The 11,698-nt window shown below is 36.2% G+C and overlaps 1 protein-coding gene across 1 annotated transcript; it reads right to left on the bottom strand.

The window, feature by feature from the left end:
- Positions 1-1,227: 1,227 nt before the first annotated feature.
- Positions 1,228-7,724, bottom strand: LOC130975128 (ornithine aminotransferase, mitochondrial-like). Its single transcript, XM_057899957.1, has 9 exons — positions 7,686-7,724; positions 4,002-4,307; positions 3,181-3,411; positions 2,575-2,734; positions 2,423-2,472; positions 1,921-2,073; positions 1,727-1,824; positions 1,386-1,487; positions 1,228-1,275 (listed from the first exon to the last, which is right to left on the bottom strand). Exons 1-9 carry the CDS (start codon positions 7,722-7,724, stop codon positions 1,266-1,268), a joined length of 1,149 nt encoding a protein of 382 aa, XP_057755940.1. The 3' UTR covers positions 1,228-1,265.
- Positions 7,725-11,698: the final 3,974 nt, after the last annotated feature.

Here is an 11,698-nt window from a genome sequence, read left to right as displayed (position 1 = left end):
AATATTTTATACTTTATTCGAGATTAGATGATGCAAACTGGCGCTCAACGCCAGTTCCATGCTGTATTCTGGAGTCAAACGCCAGAAACACGTCACGAACCAGAGTTGAACACCAAAAACACGTTACAACTTGGTGTTCAACTCCAAAAGAAGCTTCTGCACGTGTAAAGCTCAAGCTCAGCCCAAGCACACACTAAGTGGGCCCCAAAAGTAGATTTTTGCATCAATTACTTACTTCTGTAAACCCTAGTAGCTAGTCTAGTATAAATAGAACTTTTTACAATTGTACAAAGGGTCCTTCTCCCTATTTTTCAAATTCATATGACATTTTGGGGGCTGGCCATTTGGCCATGCCTGGACCATCACTTATGTATTTTCAACGGTGGAGTTTCTACACACCATAGATTAAGTGTGTGGAGCTCTGCTGTACCTCCTCGAGTTTTATGCAACACTACAAGAAAAATACCCATTCAGGTACATTTGAAAAGTGTAGCCAAAAGTGAAAAAAAATTATGCCTTAGGCTACGGCTACGCTTTTTGGGCTACGCTACGCTTTTTGGGGTGATTCCTATTCAGTCGTTGCCTATTCTCAAAGGCTACGCTTTTTTGCACCAAGGGCTACGCTTTTGACGTTTGGGAATAGGCTACGCTTTTCAAGTGATGCTGTCTAGGACCAAAGGCTACGCTTTTCAACGCTACTGCATCACTTGTAAAGCGTAGCCCCATTGTATACCATAGCTACTTTTTATAAGCGTAGCCTTAGGTCCCTCTTTTTTTTGTATACTACAACTACTGTATATAAGTGTAGCCTTAGGTCTCATTTTTTTTCTATATATATCTAATAATTATTAATACAACATAATAGTTAATAATATGATTACATATATAATAATTCTGCATTTTTATTTAAATGAGTTGAATATTATAAAATAAAAATAAATACATAATTATACTTATAATACACTTATAATAATTATACTTATGAATGCCTGGTAAGAGAAGTGGCGAATTACTACAAAGTTACGAGCTTCAAGAAATTCAAAGAAATAACACACTTATAATAAATTGCAAATCAGTATGTTCTTCTATTATCATAGAAATATCATCATGTTAAGGACATTTTTGTTGGGGGGGGGGACTATAAGCCAACTTGTTCAACTATTGAGTTACTAACTTCAGTCAGCTTTTGGTCAGGGCTCCTCGCCAATAGAGACATTTCCAGTCTTACATCATTGTTGTCAGCTAGTTGAGCTTCAAAATCTTCATCAAATGCAACTGACAGAGGTGATTTCAAATTCAGAATGATATATTGAAATTGATATTATTAAGCAAAAGATAGATAGCTAGGTAAATTAATTATACAGCAAAATAATTAAGTTTTGTACCTGAACCATAGAGAGACAGTAGCTTTAGCTCCTTTAGGTAAAACTTTATAATCATAGGATTTAAGAAGTTCAGCACTGGCCAATGGATTCCCGCCAAAGGTACTGTAATCAATAATATACAAAGAAGTTCAGAACTCTTCTTTTGTTTAATTAATAAACAAATTTGCTTTCGTTTCAATAAATGAAATTACTCGACCTATACAGAAGACTAAAAAATATTGCCAAGTGGTAAATAGAAGTATAAAACTTCAGACAACAGTCACAACTATCGGTAAGAAAATGTAAATAAAGGAATCATAATAAGGACCATTTATAAAAGCATTTGTATGATAAAATCAAACCTTCCATGCTCTCCTGGTTTTATACAAAGCATTACATCCTTGTCTGCAAGAACTGCACTCACAGGAAAAACTCCTCCACCCAATGCTTTCCCTAGTATCTGAGTAAAAAGACATAATAAGGTTCAACTCATAGTGCTGGAAAAGAATAAAAAGATATACAATTCACAAGGTTAAGCTGATTTCTATTTTCTAACCACAACATCTGGGCGAACTTCTTCCCAGTCACAAGCCAGCATCTTCCCTGTTCTTGCTAACCCAGTTTGTATTTCGTCTGTAATCATCAGCACATTATATCTGGTGCAAAGATCTCTAACAGCTTTCAAATAGCCATCCGAAGGAATGATTACCTTCAAATAAATAATAAAAACATATCAAAAGATGCAATCGAGTTATGTACTTTGAGAAATCAGAACATAATAAAAATATGAATATTCAACCGAATGTCATGGCTCTTGACCAAAATGAAATCTATAAGCACACTTATCTTTTTCTTAGCCAAAGAATTTGAAGAAGCAACAAGGATTTCTCACTGTATGTAAACATAATATAAAACAATCAAATGGTGAGACCGGAAATAACACCAAACTATAACATCAGGGTATAATGTATATAGCAACTTCTTTAGCATCTCAATTTTCAATTCAACCAAGAAGGTGAGTGTTGCCAAGCAGATTAAGTGTTCTCAAAAGATCATACCCCAGCTTCACCCTGGATGGGTTCCAAAAGAAAGCCAGCTATGTGTTCTCCTTTTTCAGAATTTTTTCACAGAAAAAAAAATCAAAGATCAGTCAATTTAAACTAAAATATAGTGATGAAAATGTAAAGCAAAGTATGGGAGCACTAAGAACCTTTAAAAATTCTTTCAAGGGCTTCTGCATCACCAAAATCAACTTTAAGATGGCCAGGCAATAAAGGACCAAAACCCCGGGTAGCTTCATTGTCACAACTCATAGATATAACAGGTAGTGTACGGCCATGGAAGCAGTCACAACATGACACAATAATAGCCTGCCACAAGTATCCGTGAACATAAATAGATAAACACCAGGAAAATTTAAATCTGCATCTCATAAACAGAAAAGAAGATGCTATATTTTGAAGAGTAGACTTCCTTCATTTTATCTTTGCAGAGGAGGAGTACCAATACATCTTACAAGCATTTAGTTTCCAAAATATTTATTGAGAACATAAGTCAAAACAGATTCTTCAGGCCATAGCTAAAGCATTTCTCCTTTTAGTTTTGCAAATACTATTAATATCCACAAAGAAAAGGGGGTTGGGGGAGGAAAAATAAAGTCATAAAGTATTGTGGATTTCAGCTTAGCATGTCATGAGATATTCCTTGTGTACTAGGCCACAGACCCACACTAAGCAAACATTCACTTCAACCTCATAACCTTGGAAAATGTAAAATATTAAGATATGACTACTGTAAGATGATCTCATTGTTATACCTCATCTTTGGGAATTCTTTTCTTTTCATAACCCCACTTTCTTGCTAATTTTAGAGCTGTTTCCACTCCTTCAGCACCAGTGTTCATGGGAAGAACCATATCATAACCAAGCATACTTGTCAAATGCTCAACAAATGGTGGAAACTGATCACCGTAAAAGGCTCGAGAGCTCAGGGTCAGCTTTTCTGCCTGCTCTGTTAAGGCTTTCAGAATTTTAGGATGGCAATGTCCCTAAGGAAAAGACAGGCACTTCAATAATTAGAAATTAACTTCTATAACTCATTTGGGCACCATTTCCGAATCAAAATTCGAGATCTATAGCTTAGGGAATAACTATGAGACAAGTGCATAGCAACCAAAGGACATCATCACGCACTTCAATCATGAAAAAAGAGCAATGCTTTAATACCAGAATTCATGTAAATGCCAAGCACCTCTGAGCAGGAACAGAGAGATCTGGTACTCCTCCAGAAGAATTGCCATATAAATATAAAAGCAGAGTTTAGTGGAGCATCACTTCTTATTTGTTTGCACCACAACAAGATTAATGATAATGCCTTCACAGATATAACTTGCTTGATTAAACACAATAATCAGATGAAGTTGCAAAAATAAGATTACTCTTAATCAAAGCAAATTGAACAGATTTCATATATAAAATATAATTTTTACCTAAAAGTTAAGCAAATCAAAACAAGCTATATATATGTATTTCACAGATTAAAACTCCCAAATTAAAACCCCTAAAATCGGAACCCTAAACCTTTGAAATTTCAGAACCAAATAGAAATCAATACATACATATTCAACGATGTGAGTACAGATAAGACGATGATGAGAAGCACGGAGATGACGATGGTGACGGTGGCGCAGCAACAGCGATGGTCAGAACAGCGACGGTCATCAGCGATTAGGGCACGAAGAAGACGATTAGGGTAGAACGGAGAAGAAGAGCGATGGTCAGTGCAGCAACAGCGACGGTCATCAGCGACGGCGAGAATGGTGAAGGTGAGGGTTGTGTGCGACAGGGTTGGCGAAGGTGAGAAGCGCAGAGATGAGAGCGAACAGGAGTGACGGGCAGTGGTGAGTGGTGATGAGTTGGTTTCTTCGCGATGGTGAGAGGGTTTCTGCGCGATGGTGAGTGGTCAGTGGTGATGGTGAGTGGTCAGTGGCGATGGTGAGTGGTTTCACGGTCAGTGCAGGGATGAAGGAAAAAGAGGGAAAAAAGAGGAATTTACACAAATTTCACTAAGTGTTTCGAGAAAAAAAGGGAAAAAAAAGTTACCAAGTGTCAAGTTTTTGGCTTTAGATACATTAGGCATCACTTTTTAAGTGTACTTAAAACTTAACAAATAAGCTACTCTCTAAAAACGTTTCCTTTGATACAAAAAGTGAACCCATAAATATTAATCTAAGGCTACGCTTTATAAGTGATTTCTATAATACCTAAGGCTACACTTTTTAAATGATGCCACAATTGTGTATCCTTTTCCCTCATAAAAAGGCAACACCGAGAAAAGCATAGCCTATTCATAGAATAGGCTACGCTTTTCAAATGTAGCTTAAAAAAAGTGTGGCTGAATGGGTATTTTTCTTGTAGTGCAATTACTACTATTTTCTTTTCAATTCAGTTTATTCCTGTTCTAAGATATTTGTTGCACTTCACCATGACGAATGTGATGATCCGTGAAACTCATCATCATTCTCACCTATGAATGCGTGATTGACAACCACTTCCGTTCTACCTTAGACCGAACGCATATCTCTTAGATTCCTTAATCAGAATCTTCGTGGTATAAGCTAGAATTGATGGCGGCATTCATGAGAGTCCAAAAAGTCTAAACCTTGTCTGTGGTATTCCGAGTCGGATTTAGGGATTGAATAACTGTGACAAGCTTCAAACTCGCAATTGTTGGGCGTGATGACAAACGCAAAAGAATCAATGGATTCTATTCCGGCATGATCGAGAATCAACAGATGATTAGCCGTGCTGTGACAGGGCATTTGGACCTTATTCACTGAGAGGATGGGATGTAGCCATTGACAACGGTGATGCCCTACATACAGCTTGCCATGGAAAGGAGTAAGAAGGATTGGATGATGGTAGTAGGAAAGCGGAGATTCAGAAGGAGCACATCATCTTTATACGCCTATCTGAAATTCCCATCAATGATTTACATAAGTATTTCTATCTTTATTTTCTATTTATTTATTATTATTATTCAAAATCTCCATAACCATATATTATCCGCCTAACTTAGAATTTCATGATGACCATAGCTTGCTTCATACCAACAATCTCCGTGGGATCGACCCTTACTCATGTAAGGTTTATTACTTGGACGACCCAGTGCACTTGCTGGTTAGTTGTGCGAGGTTGTGAAGAAAGTGCTGAGTTATAAACGCGAATAACAAGTTGAATGCCATTATTAGAGATCACAATTTTGTGCACCAAGTTTTTGGTGCCGTTGCCGGGGATTGTTCGAGTTTGGACAACTGACGGTTCATCTTGTTGCTCAAATTAGGTAATTTTCTTTTCAAATTTTTTTTTTTAAAAAATTTTATCCCTATTTTCAAAAAAAAATATAATAAATAAATTATTCTATGACTTCAAAATTTTTAAGACTGGATTCTAGAGTCTCATGTAATAAGTTGAAGCCTGGCTGGCTGTAAAGCCATATCCAAATTCTTTTGGATTAAGGCTTCCACTTGTCAACATAAAAGGCATGTATATGGAGTTGGATGAAGTATCAGCTGTTGCATGCCTAATTTATATCCTAAAGCTGGCTGGCCATTAAGCCATGTCCAACCCTTGGATTGGAGCTTTAGGCTAACATTGAAAGATTCTTGGAATTCTTATTAAAAATTTTGAGTTTCTTATTTTCTTTTTCCTATATGTTTTTCGAAAAAAATAAAAGAAAATACAAAAAAAATTAATAAAATCATAAAAGAAAAAATTTAAATTATTTTTGTGTTTCTTGTTTGAGTCTTTAGTAAAATTTTAAGTTTAGTGTCAATTGCATATTCATATTGTTCTTGCATTTTTCGAAAATTCATGCATTCATAGTGTTCTTCATGATCTTCAAGTTGTTCTTGGTAAGTCTTCTTGTTTGATCTTGATGTTTTCTTGTTTTGTGTCTTTTATTATTTTTCATATGCATTTTTGCATTCATAGTGTCTAAGCATTAAAGATTTCTAAGTTTGGTGTCTTACATGTTTTCTTTGCATAAAAAATTTTTCAAAAATATGTTCTTGATGTTCATCATGATCTTCAAAGTGTTCCTGGTGTTCATCTTGACATTCATAGTGTTCTTGCATGCATCATATGTTTTGATCCAAAAATTTCATGTTTTGGGTCATATTTGTGTTGTTCTCTCTCATAAAAAAAATATATATCTTTTTCTTATTTTACTCCTAATTTTCGAAAATTTGAGTTGACTTAGTCAAAAATTTTTAAAACTTAGCTATTTCTCATAAGTCAAGTCAAATTTTCAAATTTAAAAATCTTATCTTTTCAAAACTTTTTCAAAAATCAAATCTTTTTCATTTTTCTTACTTTTTTTTCGAAAATTTTTTTATTTGAATTTTAAAATATTTTTCTTATCTCTATTTCAAAATTTCAAAAACCTTAGTAATAATTAATGTGATCGATTAAAAAATATGAAGTTTGTTACTTTCTTGTTAAGAAAGGTTCAATCTTTAAATTCTAGAATCATATCTTTTAGTTTCTTGTTAGTCAAGTAAGTAATTTTAAGTTAAAAAAAATAAATCTTTTCCAACCATATCTTTTTAATCTTATCTTTTTATCATATCTTTTGAAATTTTATCTTTTTCAAATATTTGATTTTAAAATGTCTTTTCCAACTTCTTATCTTTTCAAATTGATTTTCAAATCTTTTTCAACTAACCACTTAAGTTTTGTTTATTTTTTATCCTTTTCAAAACCACCTAACTAATTTTAGCTCTCTAATTTTCGAAAATTACCTCCCTCTTTTTCAAAATTCTTTTAATTAACTAATTGTTTTAAATTTTAATTTTAATTTTAATTCTTCCTTTAATTTTCGAAAATCACTAACCCTTTTTCAAAATTAATTTTTGAATTCTCCCCCTCTCATCTTCTTCTATTTATTTATTTATTTACTAACACTTCTCTTCATCTCAAGAATTTGAACCTATCTTGACCCTTGTGTTTGGATTCTTAACTTTTCTCCTTCTTCTATTCCTTTCTTCTTCTACTAACATAAAGGAATCTCTATACTGTGACATAGAGGATTCCTCTTCCTTTTCTGTTCTCTTTTTTCTCATATGAGCAGGAACAAGGAAAAAGGCATTCTTGTTGAAGCTGATCCTGAACCTGAAAAGACTCTGAAGAGGAAACTAAGAGAAGCTAAATTACAACAATCCAGAGACAACCTTACTAAAATTTTTGAACAAGAAAAGGATATGGCAGCCGAACCCAACAACAATAATGCAAGGAGGATGCTTGGTGATTATACTACACCTACTTCCAAGTTTGCTGGAAGAAGCATATCAATTCCTGCCATTGGAGTAAACAATTTTGAGTTGAAACCTCAACTAGTTGCTCTAATGCAACAAAACTGCAAGTTTCATGGACTTCCATCAGAAGATCCCTACCAGTTTTTAACTGAGTTCTTACAGATCTGTAAGACTGTTAAGACTAATGGAGTAGATCCTGAATTCTACAGGCTCATGGTTTTCCTTTTTGCTGTAAGAGACAGAGCTATAACATGGTAGGACTCACAACCTAAGGATAGCCTGGACTCTTGGAATAAGCTGGTCACGGCCTTCTTGGTTAATGATGAGCAGATAATTTGTACGCTTTTTGGCATTGTTTTTAGTATGTTTTTAGTAGTTTTAGTTGAGTTCTTAGTATATTTTTATTAGTTTTTAGTTAAAATTCACTTTTCTGGACTTTACTATGAGTTTGTGTGTTTTTCTGTGATTTCAGGTATTTTCTGGCTGAAATTGAGGGACCTGAGCAAAAATCTGATCCAGAGACTGAAAAGGACTGCAGATGCTGTTGGATTCTGACCTCCCTGCACTCAAAGTGGATTTTCTGGAGCTACAGAAGCCCAATTGGCGCGCTCTCAACGGCGTTGGAAAGTAGACATCCTGGGCTTTCCAGCAATATATGATAGTCCATACTTTGCCCAATATTTGATGGCCCAAACCGGCGTTCAAAGTCACCTTCAGAAATTCCAGCGTTAAACGCCGGAACTGGCACCTAAGTGGGAGTTAAACGCCCAAACTGGCACAAAAGCTGGCGTTTAACTCCAAGAAGAGTCTCTACACGAAAATTCTTCATTGCTCAGCCCAAGCACACACCAAGTGGGCCCGGAAGTGGATTTTTATGTCATTTACTCATCTCTGTACACCCTAGGCTACTAGTTGTCTATATATAGGACCTTTTACTATTGTATTTTAATCATCTGATCTTTGGAACCTTTTTCTGGAGATCTTTTGATCACTTTGGGAGGCTGGCCATTCGGCCATGCCTAGACCTTGTTCTTATGTATTTTCAACGGTGGAGTTTCTACACACCATAGATTAAGGTGTGGAGCTCTGCTGTACCTCGAGTATTAATGCAATTACTATTGTTCTTCTATTCAATTCCGCTTGTTCTTTGTCCAAGATATCACTTGTTCTTCAACTTGATGAATGTGATGATCCGTGACACTCATCATCATTCTCACCTATGAACGTGTGACTGACAACCACCTCCGTTCTACCTTAGATTGGGTGAATATCTCTTGGATTCCTGATACACGATGCATGGTTGATCGCCTGACAACCGAGTGCTCGCCTGACAACCGAGCCAGCCATTCCGTGAGATCAGAGTCTTCGTGGTATAGGCAAGAACTGATGGCGGCATTCAAGAGAATCCGGAAGGTCTAACCTTGTCTGTGGTATTCTAAGTAGGATTCAATGATTGAATGACTGTGACGTGCTTCAAACTCCTGAAGGCGGGGCGTTAGTGACAGACGCAAAAGAATCAATGGATTCTATTCCGGCCTGACCGAGAACCGACAGATGGATAGCCGTGCCGTGACAGGGTGCGTTGAACATTTCCACTGAGAGGATGGGAGGTAGCCACTGACAACGGTGAAACCCTTGCATAAGTTTGCCATGGAAAGGAGTAAGAAGGATTGGATGAAGACAGTAGGAAAGCAGAGAGACGGAAGGGAAAGCATCTTCATACGCTTATCTGAAGCTCTCACCAATGATATACATAAGTACCTCTATCTTTATCTTTATGTTTTATTCATCACCATACCCATTTGAGTCTGCCTGACTAAGATTTACAAGGTGACCATAGCTTGCTTCATACCAACAATCTCCGTGGGATCGACCCTTACTCGCGTAAGGTTTATTACTTGGACGACCCAGTGCACTTGCTGGTTAGTTGTGCAAAGTTGTGTTTATGCCATGGTATTGAGCACCAAGTTCTTTGGGGCCATTACTAGGGATTATTTGAGTTGTGAAAAGTAATGATCACAATTTTGCACACCAAGTTTTTGGTGCCGTTGCCGGAGATTGTTTCGTGTATGGACAACTGACGGTTCATCTTGTTGCTTAGATTAGGTATTTTTCTTCAGAGTTCTTAAGAATGAATTCTAGTGTTTCATGATGATCTGCTGAAATCTGGCTGGCTGAGAAGCCATGTCTAATCTTATTGGACCGAGGTTTCAACTGATCATCACAAGAGCTTGTTGATCTCTATCAATCTTGCTATTGGAGCAATGATCTGCTAAGGCTTGGCTGGCCATTGGCCATGTCTAGTGTTTTGGACCGAAGCTTTCTTTGAAAGCTTGGTTGGCTGTGAAGCCATGTCTAATTCCTGGACCGGAGTCTTAGACTAACATTGCAATGATTCCTGGAATCCAAATTAAGAATTCTGAAACTTTCATTTTCTATTTTCATATAATTTTCGAAAAAGCACAAAAAATTTACAAAACCATAAAAACCAAAAAAAGATTTTATGTTTCTTGTTTGAGTCCAGTGTCTAATTTTAAGTTTGGTGTCTTGCATGCATTGTTTATTTGATCTTGGTTCTATTTTCAAGTCAATAGTACAGGGAACTGAAGATTCAGAACATGCAACAGAGGAATTACACAGAAAAAGCTGGGCGTTCAAAACGCCCAGTGAAGAAGGACAGACTGGCGTTTAAACGCCAGCCAGGGTGCCTGGTTGGGCGTTTAACGCCCAAAAGGGTAGTGCATTGGGCGTTAAACGCCAGAATGTGCACCATTCTGGGCGTTTAACGCCAGGATGGCACAAGGGGAGGATTTTGTTTTCAAATCAATTTTTTTTCAAGTTTTCAAAGTTTTTCAAAATCAAATCTTTTTCAAATCATATCTTTTCAATCAAATCTTTTTCAAAATCAATTTCTTTCCTTTTTCAAAGATACTTGCTAACAATTAATGATTTGATTGAACAATTCAAGTATGTTGCCTTTTCTGTTGAGAAAGATTTAAATGTTTGAATCATATCTTTTCTTGTTAGGCAAGTCATCAATTTTTTAAAATCAAATCTTTTTAAAATTTTTTTCAAATCATATCTTCTCAATCACATATTTTTTTTAAAAACCAATCATATCTTCTTAACCACATCTTTTTCAAAAACGGTTTTTAATCATATCTTTTTGCTTTCTAATTTCAAAATCTTTTTCAAAAATTACTTGATTTCTTTCCCACTCTTGGTTTTCGAAAATCAATTAAAGTTTTTCAAAATGTTTTCAAAATCTTTCACTTAATTTTCGAAAATTTCTTCCTCTCTTCTCACATCCTTCCATTTATGGAGTACCACTCTTTCTCAATGCACAATTCGAACTCTATCTGATTAAGTTCGAATTCTTCTCCTTCTTCCTTCTAATTTTCTTCTCCTCTGACACCTCAAGGAATCTCTATACTGTGACATAGAGGATTCCACATTTTCTTGTTCTCTTCTCTTTCATATGAGCAGGAACAAGGACAAAGGCATTCTTGTTGAAGCTGACCCTGAACCTGAAAGGACCTTGAAGCGAAAGCTAAGAGAAGCTAAAACACAACTCTCTGTAGAGGACTTAACAGAAATCTTCAAAGAAGAAGAACACATGGCAGCCGAAAACAACAACAATGCAAACAATGCAAAGAAGGTGCTGGGTGACTTTACTGCACCTACTCCCGACTTCTATGGGAGAAGCATCTCTATCCCTGCCATTGGAGCAAACAACTTTGAGCTTAAGCCTCAATTAGTTTCTCTAAAGCAACAGAATTGCAAGTTTCATGGACTTCCATTGGAAGATCCTCATCAGTTTTTGGCTGAGTTCTTGCAAATCTGTGACACTGTCAAGACTAATGGGGTTGACCCTGAGGTCTACAGACTTATGCTATTCCCTTTTCCTGTAAGAGACAGAGCTAGGATATGGTTGGACTCACAACCTAAAGAAAGCCTGGACTCATGGGAAAAGCTAGTCAATGCCTTCTTGGCAAAGTTCTTTCCACCTCAAAAATTGAGT

This window comes from Arachis stenosperma, chromosome 4 (assembly GCF_014773155.1).
Source record: "Arachis stenosperma cultivar V10309 chromosome 4, arast.V10309.gnm1.PFL2, whole genome shotgun sequence".
NCBI lineage: Eukaryota > Viridiplantae > Streptophyta > Magnoliopsida > Fabales > Fabaceae > Arachis > Arachis stenosperma.
This window is presented reverse-complemented; position numbering and strand designations above follow the sequence as displayed.